At 44.4% G+C, this 25,238-nt stretch overlaps 1 protein-coding gene across 7 annotated transcripts in view; it reads right to left on the bottom strand.

Moving 5' to 3' along the window:
• The window catches only part of RBPMS (RNA binding protein, mRNA processing factor), a 572,887-nt gene that overhangs the window by 46,825 nt on the left and 500,824 nt on the right, over positions 1-25,238 (bottom strand). For all 7 annotated transcript variants that reach the window (XR_004536566.1, XR_004536565.1, XR_004536564.1 and 4 more), the window contains one exon: positions 20,656-20,725. Coding sequence is in view for 4 of the 7 variants with exons in the window: in XM_033915619.1 (XP_033771510.1) it covers positions 20,656-20,725 (70 nt within the window). In the remaining 3 variants the exon portion in view is untranslated. The remainder of the gene's footprint in view (positions 1-20,655; positions 20,726-25,238) is intronic.

Below are 25,238 nucleotides of genomic sequence, written 5' to 3'. Positions count from 1 at the left end.
TTTTTTTTTTACCTCCAGGCACTACAGCTGTTCAAATTCAGTTTTTCCCCCCCAGGAGCTCTCTCAGAACCCCAGCTTGCTCTTCGCTTGGAAATATGGAAACAAATCTCTAGGTTCCAAATAATATCTCTCCTGGAGGTCTCCAAAGGATAGCACCATCCACCCCTATATCTATAAATTGTCTCACACAGACCAACCCCCAATGTTCCCACCATTGAAAGATCCCCGCTCTATCCCCAGGGGCAAATTCAGGGTTAAATTGAAGTAGGGTATGCCAGGAGTGTCACCTTCCCCACAGTGCCAGATGATCCACTGAGCACCAGACCCGCAGCGCAGTCTTCACCGCTTCCAGACCCCCGTATACTTCCTGCCACCTGAGAGCCAGAGCAAATGGAGCAAGGGAATAGAGTCAGCTCTGCCTTGTTTGATATCTACCCAGGGTTTGCAGGTTTGAACCTGCCATTTCAGAAGTGCCCTCAGCTGGGCCACCTAATATTTCAAAAGGAACAGCACCACCAGGCCACCGTATTCTTTACGCAGGCACAACACTCTCCCACTAATCCTTGCAAAAAGTCGCTATTGTATGGCCCCAAGTACCTTTCTATCTACTCAAATCAGAAGTGTCTGGAAAAGGAATAGAAGTAATATCATCTTAACCAGCTCAATCCTACCAAGCCAGGAGAAGCAAAAATTTTCACAAGTATTCAATTCCTCTCGAATTCTCTGAAGTGTCGGCACATAATTTGAATTGTAAAGGCGAAGAGCAGGAGGGCATATATGAATTCCCATATAGTGTATAGCTCCTTTCACCCAAGGGGAAGAGGCCCTTTCTCAGTCAGGGGAAAGAGTGATATTTAACAACTCCGATTTGGAATGTTCGCTCGAAAGTTTACCATAATGCAATAATTCCTCCTCAATCGCTGCTAGAGATCTTTCAGGGTCAGTTAAGATGAACAGAATATCATCTGTGAATAGACTGATCTTATACTCCCCCCCAGGGATTTGAACACCTACTACATCGAGATTCTCCCATATCTGCTGGGCCAGCGGCTCCACAATCAGAGCAAAAAGGATCAGGGATGGAGATCACCCCTGCCTTGTCCCTGGGCCAGTTCGAATATATCAGAATATCTCCCATTGATTTTCACACAGTCTAACGGGGAATTATATAGCGTTCTGAGCCAATTTAGCATTCGAGGCTCCAAGCCAATACGTGCCAGAACCTGGAACAGAAATGGCCAAGAGACCTGATCAAATGTCTTTTCGGTATCAACCAAGAAAAATACCGCTTGCTGCTTCGACCTTACCGCCCACTCTCTCAAATTTACCACCCAACCCGCTATAAAACCAGATTGATCAAGATGTACCAGCTGGGGTACCCAACTTATCAGCCTTTCCACAAGAACCTGAGCAAGTATCTACCCCTAACAATGAAACTGGTTGATAGGAAGAACAGGACGTGGGGTCCTTCCCCATCTTATGCAATACCATAATCCCTGCGAGACGCATAAAGTATGGGAACTGGCTATCATTCTCCAAGGAATTAAACAGGGATAGGAGCAATGGGAGGATCAAGTCTTGGAAGGCTCTATACAATTTAACATAAAGCCATCTAATCCTGGCGATTTTCCCCAATGTCTTTGCCCAGAGAGCCCAACGCGCCTCAATTAGGGTAATGGGTCTATCCAGCCTTAGAGCATCCGGGGTTGCAATAAAGTTTAACTGTAGGGAGTCGAGGTAGGTTGTTATGTCAGCGTCCAAGGCCTCATCCTCAGTAGAGTATAGAATCCTGTAAAACTACACAAAGAAGTCCCGTATTTCATGCTCAGTGCGTACCTCCCCCTCCTCTAGAGGGTCGTTTAATACTAAACACATTGGTACAAGACCTCCTGAGTTTCAATCTATGGGTCACCATACGGGAACCTTTATTGCTGTATTCAAAATATTTCTGCCAAAGAAGCTGGGACTGAAACTTCACACGCTCAAGCTTATATGCCTGCAGGGCTCTATGGGCCTCTGGAAGATGATGCAAGATCTCACTCCTACGATTGATACTTATGAGTTCCCTCTAACTTGCAATAATATGGCGGAGATGCAGGACCTCTCATACATTCTTGTCTCTTATTGTGGGTCACCACTGAGATAAGATGACCCCCACACTAATGCTTTTAGCCCTTCCCAAACTTCCTCCTCGGAGGCCTCACCACCCACATTCAAACTGGATACAGTCATAAATAACAGTCTGAATCCTATGGAAAATTGCAGGATCGTCCAAGAGGCTATCATTTAGCCTCCAATACATACTACCCGTGCTTTGGAAGACTCCATCCAAATAAACCCACACTGGTGAGTGGTCAGACCAGGTCTGTGGCTCAATTCCAGCTTGGCCCACTATGTAGCAATTTTTTCTCTACCAAAACGTATTTGGGAGTATGAGCAGTGCACGGGTGAAAAATAAGTGTAATCTCGGTCCCTAGCGTGCAGCCATCTCCACCCATCCTCCAAATTAAAATCTCGGAAGAAGCGGCGCAGCTCAGCCCTATCCCTCCTACCATAGGTTACTTGACTGCCAGAATTGCCCATGGATGGAAAAAGTGTCATATTCAGGTCTCCCCCAATGATCAGCGAACCCTTTTTGTATTGCAGTATCTTAGATGTCATCTCATGGAAGAAGTCCCTGCTCTCATTCGGTGCATTAAGATTGACAAAGGTATAGGTGTGACCCTGGAGAACTCCCATCACAAACATAACATGTCCCTGAAGGTCCCAAAACACTTTCTTAACCTCTAGTGATAGGGTCCTGGCCAACAGAACGTCCACCCCTTTCTTTTTGGAAGCCTCAGAAGATGCCCAATATATTGAGGAGAATCTAGAGTCCTGCAAGTACCATTCATGGGCTCTGGGAAGATGGGATTCCTGTAGGAAGCATACCTTCACTTGGAGACGCACTAGCTCTCTGAACAAGGCTGTACGTTTGTGGGGGGAAATTCAACCCCCTACCATTATAGGAGACAACCTTGAAACCCGCCATCTTCCAAAGTGGAAAAATAAATCTCTATCCGTGAAAACTGTGATGGCTCCTCCCCTCCTAACCCCCTTCCTCCCCAACCCACACGTCCACCACCCTCCCACACTCAAACCCTCCAGTGGGATCAAAATGCAGTAGCACACACATGTACAAATATCCACCAGAATCTATCAGGGACGACACATACAATGGCCCCATTACCCCTCAAGCACTCAAGGCCACCCTTCAGGGTGGCAAATATCAACAAACAAACTCAATGCACCCCCTTGAAAACATGCTTCTTAACTCACCCAGAGTTCCCCGAAATGGAACAGCGCAGGAGAGCTCATACATACACACCACCAAATTCATTCACCAACAAATTTGGCACATCCCACCATGTGAGGAAGCATAGCCCCACCAAATTCCCACTCACACCCCTCAGTCTATAGTCTAGACTTGTAGAGCAATGAACTGTGGTCTCATCCAACTTGCGGGACAGATACCAAGGAAGACACAAACTGTGCGTAGGTAAATCTGAGTCCAGCATCTACACAAAGTGTTTCAAGATGAAGGGCCCACAACCAAAGTGACCTCTGTGCAAGTGATCCCTGCCTACGATCCACACGCTGCCATCTGAAGTTGGACAAGCGCTGTTGAATAGATTGCGGGGCTGTGCCACTGACAGAATCAGCAGGAACCTCAATCCCCTCTTTAGCAAGCAAGTCCCGGGCTTCTCCAACATTGGTGACTCGCTTAGGGACTCCATTCAAGGTGATCAGAAACCCAAATGGGAATTTCCACTGGCGTGCATCAATGCCTGGGTTAGCTCCCAAAACATTCTTCGTTTCTGCAATGTACTAGATGCAAGGTCCTGATAAATGTTCCACATGGTGCCCGTTCCATTGAAGTGATCCCAATTCCTGAGCCCTGTGAAGAAGTCGCTCTTTGAGCACAAAACTTTGAAGGCAGACAACAATATCATGGGGCCGCTCCGATGTCTTTGGCCCCAGAGCTCTATGCACTCTCTCAATGCCCAGGTCTAAGTTATTGTCCTGTAGATAATGAGGAGGGTTTGTCGGTGTCGATGCTTTATAAGGGTTTGGGAAAGGTGGAAGCATGTAAGGATGTGAGTGTTTATCGTAGAAGTTGGGAAAAGGACTTGCAAATGCCTTTACAGGAGTGGGATATTGTTGCGCAAATAGGGGGGGTTCCCGCCCTGACCCGTAGTGCACCCCTGCAGGAATGCTACTATCGGGTGGTTTTTAGGGCTTATCTTACGCCTCAGCAGTATTATTATTGTGGGGGTGCCAGGTCTCCGTTGTGTATTAAATGTGGGTTGGGAGACGGGACCTTTGGCCATATGTTCTGGGGGTGCTCGGTCATACAATCCTATTGGCGGGAGATTTTACAGTTTATGTGTACCAGGCTGGGGTTAGCATTGGAGGGCACGCCGGATCAGCTGGTGTTGGATTTGGCTGGGGCATATGGGTCGATGGGTGGATTGCGAAAATTGTTATGCCGGAAGCTAGCCTTGGTGGCTCGGAAGGGTATTTTGAAATTTTGGATTTCTCCTGAGCCTCCAGGGTTTTGGCTTTGGAGGGGGGATGTGCATCAATTGGCCTGTTGGGAAGCCAGAGATGCAAAGGGTTCTAGGAAGGGGGGGCAGAGATATTTGAGGCTCTGGGATCCCTATCATCAGCTCCTCCATCCCAGGGGACGCAGTCTGCTCTTGAATGAGTTGCGCTGTTCTTAGCTCTTTGGGTTTGTTGTTGAGGTTGGGTGGTATATATATATATTTTTTTTAATTTTATTTCTCCTCTACTGGAAGTGGATGTTAGTGGGGGGAGGAACCGGGGGGGGGGGGGGGGGGGAGGGGTTATTTTAGGCTCTAGGAGCCTTTGGGGGGGGGGCCGTGCAGTGCATGTGGCCCGGGGATTATCAGAGTCCAAATCCCCGTGCACTTTTGGTTGTGATCGCCTTGCGGGCCCTTCTTCCTCCTTTTTGTTCTTTGTGGATTGTTGTTGAGGGGGGAGGGCTGTTGGGGGGGGGGTTGGGGTTTGGGGGGATTGTTTTGGTTTCAGATTTATCATTGTGTATGGCGCTTTTTCATTGCCAATAAAAATTGTTTTGACACTAAGTTATTGTCCTGTAACAACCATCTGATTAAATTGGTCATCACATCCTTCGCATCTTTATATTCACTTGTATCCGGGTCTCCCCGAATCTGTTTCAATGGGCCATTTGAAGCTCCACAGTGTTGATGCAGGAACTGATTTCCTCAAGATCTTGCCACAGCTCCCTAATCGCATAAAATTTAGTCCTGTCTATAAACAGTAATCCATAGCTGGTTAAGTGCTAAATATTGGAAACCTGGAAATTTAATATAGTGCCCATTTTTTATTTTTTTCACAGTTAGAAGAGCTTTTTTGGGAAATAATGATCGATAAGTGTTAAAACTAGCATCTATATTTGAAGTTCCATTTTCTCCTTTTTGTGAATTCATTGTAAGCATTTAGAGACATTGATTTCCAATGCATTGTTTAAGTTGGATAATAGAATTTATTTAAAAAATTATATACTACATAAAAACTATGCGGTTTACAAAATTACATGCATACATATCAAAAATACTAAAATATGTTTCGACAGAACAAACACAATAAAACATTAACGTGTCTTTTTTTGGGTCTCTTTTTTGTGGATCTGCCAGGTACTTGTGACCTGAATTAGCTACTATTGGAAATAGGATACTGGGCTTAACGGACCTTTGGTCTGTCTCAATATGGCAATACTTATGTTCTTATGGACTCTTTTGGAATATTTTGACCTAATGGAGTCCACTGTATGGCAAGACTTACAAACTTATACATCTGACCATATGCTGAAAATGCTCTTTCTCTGTTGGAAGAAGATGATTCTTGGTCTTCCATTGAATGGACTTATATTTAGAATTTCTTTAAAAAGTCAATACATTTAGGGGAAAAATTCTATAAGAGGCACCTAATTTACCCCCTCCCCTTTTATGAAGCCGTGTTGGGGATTTTTATTGCCAGCCGTAGTAAAAGCTCCGACGCTCATAAAATTCCTATGAGTGTCTGAGCTTTTACTGCAGCGACTGGTGATAAGAAACCCTAATGTGGCTTCATAAAAGGAGAGGTTAATTAATAAATTAATACGTTCATAAGTGGAAAAAAATAAAATTTGGACGATAGGCACCTATCTTCTTAAGCGCAATTCTACAATAGAACTTAAGACACTGCTAGGCACAATTCTCTAAAGCAGTGGTCCCCAACCCTGTCCTGGAGGACCACCAGGCCAATTGGGTTTTCAGGATAGCCCTAATGAATATGCATGGAGCAGATTTGCATGCTTGTCACTTCCATTATATGCAAATCTCTCTCAAGCATATTCATTAGGGCTAGCCTGAAAACCCGATTGGCCTGGTGGTCCTCCAGGACAGGGTTGGGAACCACTGCTCTAAAGGACTTAGGTGCCTATAAAGTAGACTCTAAGTTACAAGCGCCTAAGTTTTAAGTTAGGAGCCACTAAGCGCAATTCTGGGGACCTAAGTGTGATTGAAAAGAGATAGGTGCTTAACTATAGGCTCCAATTACAGAATCCGGCTACAGTATGACACTTATTGAATACTGAAAGAAGGAACTGGTTCTTCATGGATTCCTAATTACAAAACAGCCTAAGTTGTTTTTGGTTGACAATATCTTTATTAAAATATGGAACAGCATTTTAAAAATGTGTTTTGGGTTTGAGGACAGAGAGGGCAGGTTAGGAGGGGGGGGGGGGTAGCTCTATACATTAAAGAGGACATCAAAACCACCAGGATCACAGATGTCAAGAAAAGGCAGAGAAAAATGCCTGTATCTAGGTGTGGTTTACAGACCCCCAAGACAACTGGAAGACATGGACGCAGAATTAATTGAAGACATAGAGAATATCACTCTACGAGGAGAAGCTGTACTGCTAGGGGACTTCAATATGCCTGATGCAGACTGGAACTCATTTTCAGCGACAACCAGCGGTAGCAGGAGGCTCTTAACCTCCATAAAGGGAGCACGTCTCAAACAAATGGTAACGGAGCCCACTAGGGCCCAGGCGATCCTCGACCTGGTACTCACCAACGGGCAAAGCGTTTCAGAGGTCTCAGTAGGAGATACGCTAGCCTCCAGCGACCACAATATAGTATGGTTCAACCTTAGAAAAGGCTTCCCTAGATCAAACACGAAAACAAAGGTACTCAATTTCCGGGGCACAGACTTCGCACGCATGGGAGATTTCGTCCATCAGACGCTGCAGGACCAAGCGGAGACCGATGATGTAGAAGCTAAGTGGTTAACACTGAAATCAACCATACATGAAGCAACTAGCCGCTTCATAAAATCAGTAAATATACGACAAAGAAACAGTAAACCCCAATGGTTCACCGCGGAGATCTCGCACCTCATTAAGGAGAAGAAAAAAGTGTTTCTCTCCTACAAGCGCATGGAGAAAAGAGAGGCAAAAGTAGAATATAGGACCAGGTCTACAGCGGTCAAAATGGCAGTTAGGGAGGCAAAACTTCGAGTGGAAGAAATTCTGGCAAAAAACATTAAAAAGGGGGACAAATCCTTCTTCAGGTATATTAGTGACAGAAAAAGGAACACAGGCGGGATAGTACGCCTTAGAAGACCGGACGGAAGTTACGTGGAAGCAGATTCCGATAAAGCCGAACTACTGAATGAATACTTCTGCTCAGTCTTCACCTGTGAGGCACCAGGACACGGTCCCCAGTTGAAGGCAACACAAAGCACAGAAGACCCGTTTCAGAATTTTGAGTTCACACCAGGTGAAGTTTACAGTGAACTGGCAAGACTCAAGGTGAACAAAGCCATGGGACCAGACGATTTGCACCCAAGAATGCTCAGAGAATTGAGCGATGTCCTGGCGAAACCGTTGGCTGAGCTATTCAATCTCTCCCTAAGTAAGGGGAAAGTTCCCCTGGACTGGAAATTAGCTAATGTCGTTCCTCTGCATAAAAAGGGTTGCAGGGCAGAGGCTGCGAATTATAGACCGGTGAGTCTCACATCAATAGTGTGCAAACTCATGGAAACACTAATTAAAAGCAAATTGGACACGATCTTGAATGAAGGGAATCTTCGGGATCCCAGTCAGCATGGATTCACCAAGGGTAGGTCCTTCCAATTCAATCTCATCAGCTTCTTTGACTGGGTAACAAGAAAGTTGGACTTGGGAGAGTCTTTGGACGTCGTGTACCTGGACTTCAGGAAAGCTTTTGACAGTGTCCCACACCACAGGCTGCTAAGCAAGATGGAATCGATGGGGTTAGGAGAGACACTAACTGCATGGGTCAATGATTGGCTGAGTGGCAGACTTCAGAGGGTGGTGGTTAATGGTACCCTCTCTAAAACATCGGAGGTGACCAGTGGAGTGCCGCAGGGCTCGGTCCTGGGTCCACTCCTTTTCAACATATTCATAGGGGATCTGACTCAAGGGCTTCAAGGTAAAATAACACTATTCGCCGATGACGCCAAACTATGTAATATAGTAAGTGAATGCAGTTTACAGAATTATATGGCGCAGGACCTGCTTACATTGGAAAGTTGGTCCTCAACCTGGCAGCTAGGCTTCAATGCTAAGAAATGTAAGGTCATGCACCTCGGAAGCGGAAATCCATGCAGGACGTACTTCTTGAACGGAGAAACTTTAACTAGGACTTCAGCAGAACGAGATTTAGGAGTAATCATCAGTGCAGACATGAAAACTGCCAATCAAATGGAGAAGGCTTCATCTAAGGCAAGGCAGATATTGGGTTGTATCAATAGAAGTTTCGTCAGCCGAAAGCCTGAAGTCATAATGCCGTTGTACAGGGCCATGATGAGACCTCATCTGGAGTACTGTGTGCAATTCTGGAGGCCACATTACAGTAAAGATGTGCGCAGAATTGAATCGGTTCAACGGACGGCCACCAGGATGATCTCGGGGCTCAAGGGTCTCTCGTACGAAGAGAGACTGAAAAAATTGCAGCTCTACACTCTTGAGGAACGTAGGAAGAGGGGAGACATGATCGAAACATTTAAGTACCTCACGGGACGTGTCGAAGTGGAAGATGATATTTTCTTTCTCAAGGGACCCTCGGCCACAAGAGGGCACCCGCTCAAACTCAGGGGCGGAAAATTTCATGGCGACACCAGAAAGTATTTCTTCACAGAGAGAGTGGTTGATCATTGGAACAAGCTTCCAGTGCAGGTGATCGAGGCAGACAGCGTGCCAGACTTTAAGAATAAATGGGATACCCATATGGGATCCCTACGAGGGTCAAGATAAGGAAATTGGGTCATTAGGGCATAGACAGGGGGTGGGTAAGCAGAGTGGGCAGACTTGATGGGCTGTAGCCCTTTTCTGCCGTCATCTTCTATGTTTCTATGTTTCTATGATGTTGCTTATTATTGAGGCCTCCCAAGAGAAGTATGAATGTTTGAAACAGAAGATACTAATTTGAAACATCTACAATAACCAGCTTCTTATGAGAAACCTCAGAGTAAACCTCAGAGTAAATGCAGAACATTTTCAGAGGGATTTATGATCACTTACAATTAGAAAGTTTCAACATGATGTAAGACATTTTTAAAATGGGACTGATTTATCTTTATAGAACAGAAAATCTTGAAGAGAAACTGAGACCAGGAGGGTCTTCTGAGACTGAATCAGAAAATTGCCAAGGACAGCTTCATTGTCTACCAGTACTCCCAAGTCTCTTTCCTGGGGGGTATCTCTGAGTACTGCACCGAACATTCTGTATTCGTGTATAAGATTTTTGTCACCTTTCACTTATCCACGTTAAACCTCATTTGCCATGTCGCAGCCCATTTCTCAAGCGTGTTTATGTCACATTGCAGGTTTTCGCAATCCTTCTGTGTCTTCACTACTCTGAATAACTTTCTATCGTCTGCAAATTTAATCACCTCGCTTGTCGTACCAATTTCCAGGTCATTTATAAATATGTTGAAGAGCATGGGTCCAAGCACTGAACCCTGCGGCACCCCACTCATGACGCTTTTCCAGTCCAAGTATTGTCCATTTACCCCCTACTCTCTGTTTCCTATCCGCCAAACAGTTTTTAATCCACGTATTTCACCCTCGATTCCATGGCTCGCAATTTTTCGAAGTAGTCGTTCATGCGGGACCTTGTTGAACGCCTTCTGAAAATCCAGATATACAATGTCGACCGAGTCACCCTTGTCTATTTGCCTGTTTATTCCCTCAAAGAAGTGCAGTAAGTTCATCAAGCAAGATCCTCCTTTGCTGAAGCCGTGCTGGCTGGTCCTCATCAGATTGTGTCCGTCAAGATGATCAATGATGCGGTCCTTTATCAGCGCCTCTACCATCTTTCCCGGTACCGAGGTCAGACTCACCAGTCTGTAGTTTCCCGGATCTCCCTTCGAACTTTTCTTGAAGATCGGTGTAACATTTGCTACTTTACAGTCTTCCTGAATCTTTCCTGATTTGGTCGACAGATTAGCTATTAGTTGGAGCAGTTCAGCTATAACCCCTTTCAGTTCCTTGATTACCCTCGGATGGATGCCGTCCGGTCCTGGGGATTTATCGCTTTTAAGCCTATCAATATGCCTACATATCTCTTCTAGACTGACCGTCAACCCTGTCAGTTTCTAATTTTCGTTTCCTGCGTATAGCCTGTCGGCTTCCAGTATGTTGTGTATATTCTCTTCGGTAAATACAGACGCAAAAAATGTGTTCAGTTTGTCGGCAATGGCTTTGTCATCCTTTAGTACTCCCTTTTTCCATGGTACCTTTATTCCATGGTACCTTAAGTTAGGCACCGGAAGGAACCCTACCAGCACCTCTAACTTAATTGGCAAAGCTGTTTAAAAACAAAAATGTAGGTGCCTTAGAACATCTAAGGTTGAAGTAGGCATGGCTAATGCTGGAACCAACCTCCGGTGTCCTTAATCACCTCAATAGACATGATTCACGTCAAACATAAGCACCGGAAATGTAGGCCTCAAAAACCTTGGTATAGATTTATGGTGCCTATGTTGAGGTAGCTGCAACCCTACAAATGGCGCCATTGTGTAATTGACACAGGCAGCCACCGATACCGGTGCCGTTTGTAGAATCCGGCCCTTTATATTTAATGGCTATCACTGAATGTATAAACCCGTTTAAATATCTGGTTGTCTGTTCTTATAATTTTTTTTTTTTTAATGCTGCAGTATTACAATGTTTTCAATAAAAATGTCTAAAGGAAAAATGCATATGTAATTGAATTTATGTCACATTAATACAGATATTATGATGAACTTTTTTTGTTATTGGGAGGCACTTTGCCTTGTCTGGAAAGAAAAGGGCAGACCAACAGACAGTCTCTTAAACCTCTAATGCACATGATTTGCTGTTCAGTTCATAAGCTGGCTCTCCTGCCCAGCCGGGAGGAACAGAAAACAAAGACCAAAGCTGAGGAATTTTCTGGACAGTGAAACAGTTCCCATAATTCCATGGGGCCCGTTCTGCTCAGTGTATTGCTCCTCTCATGATGATTTCTCATCCAAGGTGGGGCTTTGGTAACAAAATTTATTTGCCCCCCCCCAATGGTTTCTAATCCTTTCCTTATCAAAGCAAGGAGAACTGAGTGGGGGAGAGAACAGCAAAGAGACGTTTCAAGGAAAGCTTTATCCAAAAATGAAAGTTATGTGACATCAAAGGATTAAACCATAACCTTCTCTTCCCTAGGCCTTGGCTTGTCCTCAGTAAGCATGTATAGTTCTATTGGATGTGCTTATTATTAAACATGATTTATGGCACCATAATCTTTATTGCCAAGGCAGTTTCTATTAGTCTGTAATGAGGCAGCATTTTTAACATATTTGGGCATGAAATGTAGCTCGATGGTATGAAGCCCAACAATCATTCTCTTGTTCAATGAATTGGTGAAATGTGTCCTCTGCATTGTTTAATTTAGAAAACCAGCACTACAGATGTTCAGGGCTTTGGTAAATGGTTGGCTGGTCAGCCAATTCCTTCCTAAAGGAGATATAGATAGGGTTACCATATGGATCCAGAAAGAGGACATCTGGGTTTTGCTTTCACTGAAAGCAATGGCAGTAAAACCCAGATATCTCGATCCGTCCTCATTTTTCCTGAGCCATATGGTAATCCTAGATATAGAGCACTGGTCTTAAACTTTGGCTCCTTTTAGGTGCATATACTGTATGTTTGGAATGTTTCTCAGTGATCACTAGATGTAATCCTCTGCTCATCAGGAATAAGACTGCCAGTGAGAGATCAGTTTTACTCGGCTGGTACCTTCCTGGACATGCTCAAAAGTTTAACCAGTGAGAACTTGAATCCTGGCAAACTTTGGGCCTTTTTTTTTTGTTTGTATTTAACAAAGCAGACATTTATGAATACATAAAACTGCCAGTAGGATAATAGTACTCCATCCCTGGCAGTGTTCAAATCCTAGCTAAAGGCCCACTTTTTTGAAACTGCTTTCAACTCTTAACGCCCCCTCACTGCTGTCAGATACCTACGCCCACTATAACCTCCCCAAACCTGAAAAGTCCTGTCTAAATTAGATAGTAAGCGCTTCTGAGCACGGACTGTCTATTGTATGTTAAAATGTACAATGCTGCGTATGCCTTTCAGAGCTAAAGAAAAAATAAATAGTAGTAGTTGTAGGATCTGCCACACTGTACAGGAACCTCTGAGCTCCCGTGTAATCAACTGCGTGAAGTAGTGCTGCCTGATTCAGGAAAAAAAATTTGATTCAATTTGATTCAGCCTATTGAATTGATTTTTCGATTCAATTTGATTTTCCTGCCCAATTGGGTGTTTTTATCAAACATCCTGGTGGGTTTATTTTATAGTCTCTTCACCCCCTTTGCCTTCTCCTAACCACAGTGGTGCTGTGGTGTAAACAAAATAAACAAACAAAAAAGACTTTTCCTCTCTGTTAAATCCTAGCTCACGTTTGCAGTCTAACACCAGCTCTGGCAGGATAAACGTTTCAAATCTGACATATTGTAATCACAAAACAGAAAATAGTTATTTTTTTCTACCTTTTGTCAGGTCATTATTCAAATCTCGTTGGTCCCCGGTTCTAGTTATCTCCTTCTTTCTTCTCTCTCTGTGTTAACCATTTATCTTCTATCTCTGTCCTCCCCTTCCCTCCCCTCCCCTGGAGGTCTGGCATCTTTCCTTTTTTTCATCTCCATCCACAGATCCACCTTTTCTCAACTACCCTTTCATCCAGCATAACTTCCTCCTTTCCCACCATCTCAGGATCCACCATCTCTCCCTTTCTTTTCCCAACTACCCTCCTATCCAGTATCTCTATCCCCCCTCCACACCATCCCTTGTGTCCAACTTCTCTCTCTTTCTATTCCTTCCCTCCCTAAATCCCATTGTCCACCATCTCTCTCCCTCGCCTTTTTAGACCCATTATTTCTTCCCCCCCCCGGCATATGCACGTCTCTTTGACCCCCCCTTCCCTCCCTTCGTGTATTTTTACACCAGGGCCCCCCTCCCCTGAAGGTCTGTCCCCCCCTGAAGGCCTGCACCCCACCCCTGAAGGCCTGACCCACCACCCCTAAAGGCCTGTCACCCCTTTGAAGGCCTGCACCCCCCCAAATTCCTGTCCCCCCTGAAAGCCTGCACCCCACCCCTGAAGGCCTACCTGTCCCCCCTGAAGCCTGTACCAACCCCCCTGAAGGACTGCGCACCCCCCCCAAAAGGCCTGCATGTTCCCCTTAACCTCCCGCGCATCCATTTACCTAATATCAGCAGCCTGCAGAGAAGATCGCTGGTGCTAGCAATCTTTGCAAGCTGCCATAGGTCTTCGGAGCTGTTTCCTCTGCCGCGGCCCCGGAAACAGCTCCGAAGACCTATGGCAGCTTGCAAAGATCGTTAGCACCAGCGATCTTCTCTGCAGGCTTCTGATATTAGGTAAATGGATGCGCGGGAGGCCAGGGGGGAAGCCAGACAACAAGTGGGAGGCCAGAGGGGAATCCGGACATCAGCGGGAGGCCAGGGGGAAAGCCGGACACCAGCACTTCCTGACTGACCCTCCCCCTCTAAAGCAGGTGCGGCAGCGGCCGGCCAGCAAGAGGCAGCGCTGCCGCTACTGCTTTAGGGGGTCAGGGTCAGTTACTGAATCGGGAGGGCAATGTTTTTGTTGTTTTAAATCAATTTGAGTCGATTCACCCGAAGTGAATCAGTGAACCGATTCAAATCGTGAATCGGGCAGCAGTAGTGTGAAGACCCGTCCACAGTAACAGCTATGTAGTATGCACAACATCAGTTTTATTGCGGACGATAAAATTAAAGGCAACCCTAATGAAAGAAAAGATCTGTATACCATGCAGTAACATGGTTTATCAGTTAGTGGTCCTTTTACTTAGCTGTGATGAAAGGTGGCTTTACTGTATCTTTCTGTGGATTTTTACTATATGTTATAGCCATTTTTTTTTCCACAGCTGTAAAATGGCCAATGTTCTATTTTTTTGCATTAATGACCATGCACTAATATTGCTATTAGTGTGCAGCTATAAAAAAAAATTACCATGTGAATACTTAACACTACTTATTATAAACAGTAGAACCCCGCAAATTTGCGGTTCGCAGACTCAGTCATTCGTGGTATTTTCTGACTGCCTCTTCCGGTCAGAAAATACAGGGAATAACTGAATCCACAAATCAGCTTTCTGCACAGCCAATTCCTCTTCTTCTTCCCCTCAGTCAGCCAATTAGCCTTTTGCACAGCCAATTCCTCCTCCTCTTCCCCCGTCAGCCAATAAGCCTTCTGCACAGCCAATTCCTCCTCTCCTCCCTGTCAGCCAATGAGCCTTCTGTACAGCTGATTCCTCCTCCTCCTCCCTCCCCCCCGGTCAGCCAATCAGCCTTCTGCACAGGGATTCCTCCTCCTCTCCCCCTGGACCGCCAATCAGCCTTCTGTACAGCCGATTCCTCCTCCTTTCCCCCCGTCAGCCAATGAGCCTTCTGCACAGCCAATTTCTCCTCCTCCTCTACTCCCACCCCATCAGCCTTCTGCAAAACCAAACCACCTGCCAGCCTAAATATTGTTTTTTTAGCACTCGTCGTCGCCCCTGCAGCCCTCTCCTGCCTCCGATCCACTCCAAAACCGCATTTGCAGTTTTTCAAAATTTGCGGGTGCTCCTGGAACGGAACCCCTGCAAATTTCAGGGGAGTACTGTAGCTGGTAGAGGCTCATGCAATAATCCAGTGCTAACCAATTATTTTTTAATTTAATTCATTTTCTATCCCATTGTCCCCCAAAGAGCTCAGAATGAGTTACAAGTTAAACATACATAATATATAGTTAACAGGTTACAATTTGCCATAAATTACAGTGCAAGATTTTACAATGTAAGTTTTCCTTAGGTGACACATACTGGTACTGGTACCAATATACATTTCTTTGTAGTCCACGGGTCAAGGGCAGGGGGTTAGGTAAAGAGATATGTTTTTATTGCTAATGTGAATACACTAACTGGTTAGCACAGGAAACCGCTCTCTATCCCAACACACCCCTCCCCCCATAAAAAATTTTATTGCCTGGATTACTACATGCTAATTTGGCAGTTCCCACAGGATACTACTAGTAGTACTAATAATTATTTCTAGAGCGCTACTAGACGTACGCAGTGCTGTAGTCAAGAAGGAGGCAGTCCCTGCTCGAAAGAGCTTACAATCTAAACAGACAAGACAGACAAACAGGGTGGGGGATACAGTTAGGGGGAATGGTTAATCTGACGGCTAGGGTAGTGAGCAGTGGGGGAGTAGGGTTATGGATTGAAGGCTATATCAAAAAGGTGGGTTTTCGGTTTACTTTTAAACAAAGAAAGGGAAGAGGTATGACTGATTCACTTAGGTAGTTTATTCCAGGCATATGGGGCAGCTAAATGAAAGGTACGAAGTCTGGAATTAGCAATGGAGAAGGGTACAAATAAAAGCAGCTTATCTGAGGGACGGAGTTCTCAGGGAGGTGTATAAGGATAGATAAGAGGAGTTGAGGTATGAACACACTTATAGGCACCCCTTTTTAAGCTGCATTAGGTGCGCGTTAGTGCCGAATGCAGCTTAGTAAAGGGTTCCTTAGGCTCTAGAGAACACATCAGCAGCAAAAAGTATGTTAATTTCATGAAGGCGCAACTAAGAATCAAAGTACAAGTTCTAGCATTCATACAGATGATAGATTTAAGTCTGACTGCTACTGTCTGGGAAAAAAAAACTTCAATAAAATGTACCTCCCACATCTTCCCTCCACGGACTGGTTCTGCTATGTTGTCTCTAGTCCAGTGTTTCACAAACTCTGCGAAGATGCGGCACACTAAACTGGGGGCTGCGGCCCGAGGGCCTCCAGAAATGTGCGGATGACAATGCGATGACATCACGCCCATGTGCGAAGGCCCTCCAAATGGGGCCCTGAGCTGACAGTGGGTGTGTATATGTGTGGGGCGTGTTTGCTGGAAGAGAAGAGACATGGAGAGGAGAGGCGCTGGCTGACTGTCTACAGGACGTGCCTCTCGCCGTGAGAGCCACATCCTGCAGACAGTCAGCCGGCTTAGCTCCTCCTCCCCAGCGCCTTGCTGCACTCCCAGAATCTCGCCGCGGCATACAGTTTGCAATACACTGCTCTAATCTACTACACTACATTCAGATAAAACCTGAAGACTCACCTCTTTGACAATTAACTGTCTTCAATTCTACATAGCACCCCCTACTTCTAGGTCCCTCCTCTTTTTTTCTCCATGCCCTCTTCCCCCACTACTTTCCCCTTCCCCTTTGATCTGTCGCCTTCAGCCTGTATAGGTATGTGCGACTCACAAATGGAAGATTAGATTAGTTAACTTCTGGCTTGCTCTGCCTATTAGTGTTACAAAACCCCCACAATTATGACTAACCAGGGTTGTGATAAAGTCATGACAGACATTCACTTGCTGGAATATCTCTGCTACCTCTTTTCATGCACTGTCAAAATGGAGAAAACATCATATTTTGTTTTACTTCAACACCTTTTCGTTCCTACTCTCTCTCTCTGAATTATTACACCAGCAGCAGCATGCCATGGTCATGAAGTCCTGAACCCTTGCCTTTCACATCCCTTCCACATCTTGCAACGCTTCACTTATCTCCTTGCAAAAAAATTTCAGTTCGCACGTAATTTTCAGACTATTGTTTTAATAAAAATTTGTTAAATGCTTTAGAATTTTTTTTTTTTTTTAGCACAGCACATATTGATTTTATATGCACTAATCAAGTTCACGTGCTTCATATCAGTTTTGAGCAGCATTTTAGAAAGGCTTTCAAATTGGAAATTTAAGGTCAGGGCAGGACTTCTGGCATTTTAGAATAGCAACTGCCAACATAGTGGCATGTTAGTATGGTGCAGCAGCAGCGTCCATTTTAGATTAAAAAAAACATAACCCAACCCAAATATCCAAAATATGGATGGAGAAAAGCAGGCATATAGATGTCCATTTGACAGCAATGAATGTCTACATTCTGAAATAGCAACATAGATGTTCATCTTGGCCCAAATTATCCTAGAAACTAGTGTGACAGCTACTGTGTGGGTCATTTACATAACTGTTCCCTCTGAGGTGAGTGGGAGTCCTCTACGTACATTCTTGCCACTGAGGGGTGCTGTTTCACTTTCACATTTTCAGTAGTGAGAGGCAGGCAAGCTCTGTCCGACTCCCGGTAATTTGCTTATCCTTAATGATTGAAAACACAATATTGAAGCATCACCCCCCCCCCTCCCCCCACTGACATCAATACAGTGAGGGATGGAGGATTCCCTGTCAGCTTAGAGGAAACAGTGATTACCATCAGCTAGCTGTCAATCTGCTTAGAGTGCTGCTGCATTTCACTGGCCCCTCAGGAGGAGGCAGTAGATGCAATTTTGCTATTGGTAATCCATTAGCGTGGTTGCATAAATCTGCTCCCTCTGCCACCTGCCCCCACCAAGAGTTCCTGAACCCCCTCCCAATCCCCCAAGAAAACCCCACCACAATCATAAGAGCTGTGATCCTTCAAGAGCAGAACCTACCAGGGGTGTAGATTTATTTATTTATTTAAAATTATTTATAACCCGTCTATCCACAAATCTAAGTGGGGGAACAAAAATCACACTAAATAATACAAACAAAAACAAAACAGCAAAAGAGAAACATCATAAAAAAGAATTACCCTAACTCAAACTGTCACATGGCTCACACCAAAGAAGCACTCAAACACAGCTTTCACTCCCTTTCTAAAATGCCAGAGCATGGAAAGAGCGTTAGCTGTTCAAAAAGGTTATTTTAATAAGTTTAAGGATGTGTGGGGGGCCATTGATAAATTATTGTAAAGAATAGTTATCGTTTTTCCCTGATTTTAAATAAATGAAAGATTTGGGAGGGGGGGTTTGACTTAATATTCGATATGAAGAGTACGAATGATTTTATTATATTGTATGTAGCAACTGATATTAGTATGGTGGGTGGGAAGGGGATAAATTTTATTTTGGGAACATGTGTGGTATTGCAAGTTATGTATTAAGTTAATCTATTATTTTCTGTACACTTGATGTAAATATAAAATGAATAAAGAATATTAAAACAAATAAAATAAAATGCCAGAGCATGTTAGATTGGCGCAAAGACAGAGAGAGGTAAGGCATTCCACAGAGCCGGGCCCTGCACAGAGAACATGGACTTACGGTTTCCCATAAGTCTCACAACTGCTAATGAAGGAACTTCTAAACTTGAACTATCTGAAGACCGCAGCTCACGCGAAGGGCAATGCCACTGCAGAAGAGAGTGGACACTTGACGGACAATTATGCTGAAGCACCTTAAACATCACACAAAGAACCTTTAATTTGACCTGCATGCCAATTGGCAGACAATGAAGCTCTCGAAGTATCGGTGAAATGTGACTGAATTTCGATGCCATCTGGGAACACTACAACAAGACAACTGACCCCTCTGTTGCACCATGATCCAAGGTGGTTCATGCTTGATTTATCAAATGCTCAAATGGGTAATGATAACACCTGACCTTCTTAGCAAATACCACATATTGATAGCAAAAAACCATTTTGGTACTATGGTATTGCATAAACCTAATGGGGCCAATATTGAGACCGCGGGAGTTAGTTGGGCTGACTTGCATGGTCAGGGCTCAGCCTGGATATTCAATGCTGGATTTCTGGCGACTGGCATTGAATATCTGGACTATTTTTGGCACTAGAAATTTAGTCGACCAAGTCGATATTCAGTTAAGTTTACAGTGGACAAAGATAGGCCGGTTATTTTACGTGATCTGATTTGGCTGCCGAACTTAGCCAACTAGTGGTCTAAATTTTGCAGTTGGTCACTACATAACTGTCTATCCATTAGCCACTAAAGCGCTAACATTGAGCAGCTAACTTGTGCTGAATATTAGGGCCTAGCTGGCTATGAGCTGTTCCTGGCTGGCCAAATAGCACTGAATATTGGGCTGAATGACTTTTTACTTCAGCTTTTTTGGAAAGATTCCTTCTTGTAGAGAGGCATTCACCAATGCAATCAAGCTAGCAATAAGTGCATTCTTCACTCCTCAAATAAGCCAAAAGATGCAAAGTCTTTCTCACTTTCAAAAACACCACAAAGGACTCCCAGATACCCAGCAACATATGATTCCCACCTTCTATATCCCTAGTCCCCCATCAACGGTAACCCCTTCCTCCTCAATCTGATCCTACTTCAGAGCAGTTAAGATCCATTTCCTGACAGATCTGAATACATTTAGCCAAGGCATTGTATGAAGCAATTGAGGATCCTGTTTCCTGCTGGTCATCTATACCAGTGTTTTTCAACTCGGTCCTGGAGTACCCCCTTGACAGTCAGGTTTTCAGAATATCCACAATGAAAACGTAGAAACTTGATTTGCATACACTGCCTCCATTATATGCAAATTTCTTTCATGCATGTTCGTTGTGGATATATTCTGCAAACTTGACTGGCAAGGGGGTATTCCAGGACCGAGTTGAGAAACACTGATCTATACACAGACAACTACTTTACTACAATCAGGAACATTTTATTGAGCTCTGTTCTTATTAGTTTAGGTGGCTTTAGGTAAGAATATCTTCTTATCCTCCCTTAATCATTGTGTTGCAATCTTCTCAACACAAGTTCTTTGAGCTCCCTTCATTGCAGTGTTGGCACTCAGCAATGCTCTATAGTCTCCGTGTCTATTTGCTCATATTTTTGGATCAGCTTGGTGATGTATATGTTGGATCCCTGATTAAGGCATTTCTACATGCTGAAACACGGCCTGTGTATGGGCCTATTCTCATCTACTTGGGTACCAACTTGCAACACCATCTGCCAGCTGAATTGTCATACTACGTCTGTGGATTTTATTGTCTGCCACAATTTCAGATGTAAAAGTGGACTTATCTGTTCACAGACATTTACTTCTTTTTATAGACTGGCATCAACTTGGAACTTTTGGTCACTATTGCCAGCTGTATTTGCTTCTATCGGTTTTTTGCAGACAGCTGAAGCATATATTGAGAAGGCAACATTAATAACTTTCAGTGCTACAGAAATGATAGTTACTTACATAATATTCAGCAGAACTGACGGGACTTCCAGCCCGGAGAAGTAGCATCTGAGGGAGGGAGCCAGCGCACCTGGAAAGACAATGAACATACAGTTAGGACATGACCCATACTATACACAAAGGCTGATTCAACATACAACCCGTTCACACAATGATTTAAAAAACTGATCCTTAGGAGCTGGCTAGGGATGCAGCGATTAGGCAGGCGGTTCTCAATCCAGTTCTCAAGAGAAGAACAACCAAGACTGGTCTGATTTTCAGACTATGCAGAATGAATAATAATGAGATATTCCAAGATCCAAATACATAAATGTATTCCATGTCCATTCATTGTGGCTGCCTGAAAACTACATTTCCTGAACACTGGTTTCCAAGCACTGGGTTGAAACCCTCTACATTACAGAAAAGACCTCTTATGGTGGGTTGGGTGCCAACAGGTTTAGAGAACACTCTACAGGTCCAAAGAAAGGGTAGAACAGTGAAAGAACCTAATCAAAGAAATTCTAATATTATAGGAATCTTTACCTTATTCCTTCCAATTGCTGCTAGGAACTTTACAATGGATAATTCCTTTTGGAACGGGAGGAGGGATAAGTTCTGGTCTACCAGCCCTGTCAACTAGGCAAAGCAAATGGAGCTCTATGGCACAGTGTAAACTGGTGTCTGTTCAGCTCATGTTTTATAAAAGAGGGTATATTTCTTTAAACTCTTTTACATAGGTTAGCGGATGTCCTTGTACATGTTTGTATAAGATCAGACTCTCATCTCTAGCATCTCAAGCCCTTATTTTCAGTTTTTCTTCTCGCTGCTAGGAGGAAGAACAACATATGGCACAACCTGCAAAATGGTCTTACCCCTATATTAGTGACAATATTTGATAAATAATGAAGAAAACTGAGTAACACCTACACCATGCTTGTACTGTATAAACATTAGGAGTTCTGGCTCAGTATCAGCTTTGGGGAGTCTGGACATCAACCCCACTGCTTTTATTATCCTATGTCAGCTCCATGATATTTTGATCAAAGGCGGTATATAAAGTGTCGAAATAAATAAGCATAAAAATAAACCGAGTTAAAAAATTTTTTTTTAATTATTTATATTCCGCATATCCTACAAATCTATGTGGATTACAAATTATTCAGGTACTCAAGCATTTTTTCCTATCTGTCCTGGCAGGCTCACACTCTATCTAATGTACCTGGGGCACTGGGGGATGAAGTGACTTGCCCAGGGTCATAAGGAGCAGTACAGGATTTGAACCCACAACCCCAGGGTGCTGGGGCTGTACCTCTAACCACTGCACCACACATTCCCCATTATAAAAGACTGCTGTTCTACCCCAAACTAGAGGCTGCTGAATCTGTGCCTGATGTGCTGTTCCTATCTTTTGAGAGAAAAGTACTGTATTAAAAAAAATATATAACCCTTTTTAACCACAGTTCTTAGTAGAAATGCACCAGTCATTCACTGAGGGCTGTCTAAGGTAGGTGTCGACAACCTGCAGCTGCAGCTCTTCTTCCATGTGGCTGCGGCTCTCGAGGCCCCGACACTTTAATCTCCCTCTCAACCCCATGATGCCCTCCCGGGCCTACCGTGGTACCTGTGGGAGTCTTTCTGAAAGGAGCACGGCCTTCTTGCTCCTGCCTCCTTGCGGCTACCTTCTAAAACAGCTGCCGTGACTTCTTGCAGCTGCTCGTGGCATTTCCTGTAGTGCCGTGTGGGGTTGCATCAGCCATCTTAGAAGGCTGCACTCCTACCACAAAGACACCTGCTAGACCTCCTGATACCTCTGTAGGCTCGGAGGGGGGGGGGGGAATCGTGGTACTGGGAGGGAGATTAAACTATCAGAGCCTGGAGAGGGGAGAGAACCTTGGCTGTGGGTTGGGGGAGAGGGACAGGGGAGGGAGGAAGGGATGAGAGGTGCAGAGACCTGCAAGGGGTTGGAGGGGAGAGAAGCTATACCTTGTGGCTCTTTGTAAATCTTGGGTCAAACATTTTGGATAAATTGGCTCTTTGCTTTAAAAAGGTTGCCAACCCCTGGTTTTTCTTGATATTGCTGCCTCTGTAAATAAGCAGACTTTTTCAAGTCATTATAATAGTGTCAGTCTGACCTTTTTGGCAGAAGATATTGCTACCAATGAGACTGAACACCATTCATATTTATGCATGATTGTGCTTAATCTTGAAAAAGCTGAATTATGATTTCTGCACAAGAAACAAATAACCCCTGATGAAGCCATGACTTGGTGAAAACAGCCTTTTGGGGTATATGAAGATAAGTGCATTTTTCTGGCTCAGTTATTTGGATGAAAAATTAATGATTTTGCATAATAATTTATCAAATGACATGTTATGAAATAAAATGAGGTTTTTGTGGATCGGTGAATGAGAATTAGACCTATTAATATTGACGGATAAATAGTTGTTTTTGTCAGGGGTCTCTAAGGTCTTTTTCCTCCAGCAGCAGTCTCCCGAGAGTACAGCCAGAACTCGTGCAAGCCATTTTTATTCATGGCTCTGCACAGGGCAGGAGCATAGGAATATCACTCCTGTACCACTTCACCGCTAGACCACCAGGCTTTAAAAGTAAGATGTGGAGACATCCAGGAGGTGGGCCCTAAAGTTATTCATGAGGGGGGATGTGCCCTTAACCCCTGTGAATATGGAGGGGGAAGTGTTTATGCAAGATTCATAAAATGTCAGTGACCCAAAAAATTAACATCCAAGATAATCAAATGTCACAGAGGTAAAACAAAGTTATTAGGACATATCATAGACAGAACTATCCTTTGGCTTTAATATTTTCATATACATTCTGCCCTCTCCCACTTCACACCCCTCCCAGTCCCCACTGCCTGCACATTACCCTCATTATCTCATCCCTACCAATCCCCCCAGGCAGAGACTCCTAGTCTACATCTGTGATAACATCAATGTATAGCTCAAAAATTAAAATCTGAATTAAAATCAAAAGTAAAAGCAGAATTAACCCCCTCCTCAGTACCTGTGATGAGCATATAGAAGCAACAGCCCTAAATATGATAAAAACCTTAACCAGCAATTGTATCACCATTTATAAGATCAATCTGAAGTCATCTCCAGAGGTCAAAATAAGCTTGCTTAGACATATTATACTATACTATAATGTAATGTAGCTAATATTCCATCTATTTTCAAAAAGAGTACTCAGCGAATTACAGAAGAAATTCCTCTAAGAGGGAACAATTATACGACGTTGAGGGGCATTCAATAAAGCACAGTTACTTACCGTAACAGGTGTCATCTAGGGACAGCAGGCAGATATTCTCAACATGTGGGTGACGTCACCGACGGAGCCCCCCCTAGCGGACGTTTTCACAAGCAAATTTACTTGAAGACCTTCAAGCTTGCGATTGGCTCGCGCATGCATGCGTCTCCTCTGTGTGGCTTCAGTTCAGATAGCAAGCAAAGAAGCCAACCACGGGGAGGTGGGTGGGTTGTGAGAATACCTGTCTGCTGTCCCTGGATAACACCTGTTACGGTAAGTAACTGTGCTTTATCCCAGGACAAGCAGGCAGCATATTCTCAACATATGGGAGACATCAAAGCTAACCAGAATGGGATGGTGGGAGAGTTGGCAAACTAGGAGAACAGATGTTGCAACACGGACTAGCCAAAGTGGCCGTCACACCTGGAGAAAGCATCCAGACAGTAGTGAGAGGTGAACGTATGAACTTAGGACCAAGTGGCAGCCTTACAGATTTCGTCAATGGCCATCACTCGGACCTTGTGGCCTGTGACTCGACCCGGCAGGGAGAGACCAACGTGAGCGTAACAGAAAGAAATACAAGTGGCCAACCAGTTAGAAATAGTCCGCTTAGAGACAGAGTGACCCAAGCGATTAGGATCGAAAAAGAGGAACAGCTGGGGAGCCGAATGTGAGGAGCAGTGCGCTTCAAGTAGAAGGCCAGCGCACGCTTACAATCAAGAGAATGCAGAGCCACTTCTTCAGGGTGAGAATGGGGCTTCGGGAAAAACACAGGAGGAACAATGGATTGGTTGATGTGAAACTCAGGAACACTTAGGCAAGAACTTAGGATGGGTACGGAGAACCACCTTATCATGATGAAAGACAGTGAAAGGCAGATCGCTACCAAGGCTTGAAGCTCACTGACCTGATGGGCAGAAGTGAGAGCAATAAGAAACACAACCTTCCAAGTAAGATACTTCAAGTGAGCCCGTGCTAGCGGCTCGAACGGGGGTTTCATCAAACGAGTAAGGACCACGTTAAGATCCCAAACCACAGAAGGAGGTTTAAGGGGCGGATGAACGTGGAAAAGGCCTTTCATGAAGCGGGAAACCACAGGATGAACAGAGATAGGCTTCCCGTCAATCGGCTGATGAAAAGCAGTAATGGTACTAAGGTGGACTCGAACCGAAGAGGACTTGAGTCCAGCGCCAGACAAGTGTAACAGATAATCCAGGACAGCAGACAAGGAGGCAGAGATCAGCTCCAGCTGCGAGTAGCACACCAGGAAGAAAAGCGGGTCCACTTCTGAAGGTAACATTGGCGAGTGGACTCCTTATGAGACACCTCCAGG

The sequence above is a fragment of the Geotrypetes seraphini genome, chromosome 1 (genome assembly GCF_902459505.1).
Source record: "Geotrypetes seraphini chromosome 1, aGeoSer1.1, whole genome shotgun sequence".
Taxonomy (NCBI): Eukaryota; Metazoa; Chordata; class Amphibia; order Gymnophiona; family Dermophiidae; genus Geotrypetes; species Geotrypetes seraphini.
Note: the sequence above shows the minus strand (reverse complement) of the source record. Positions and strands in the feature narration are given on the sequence as shown.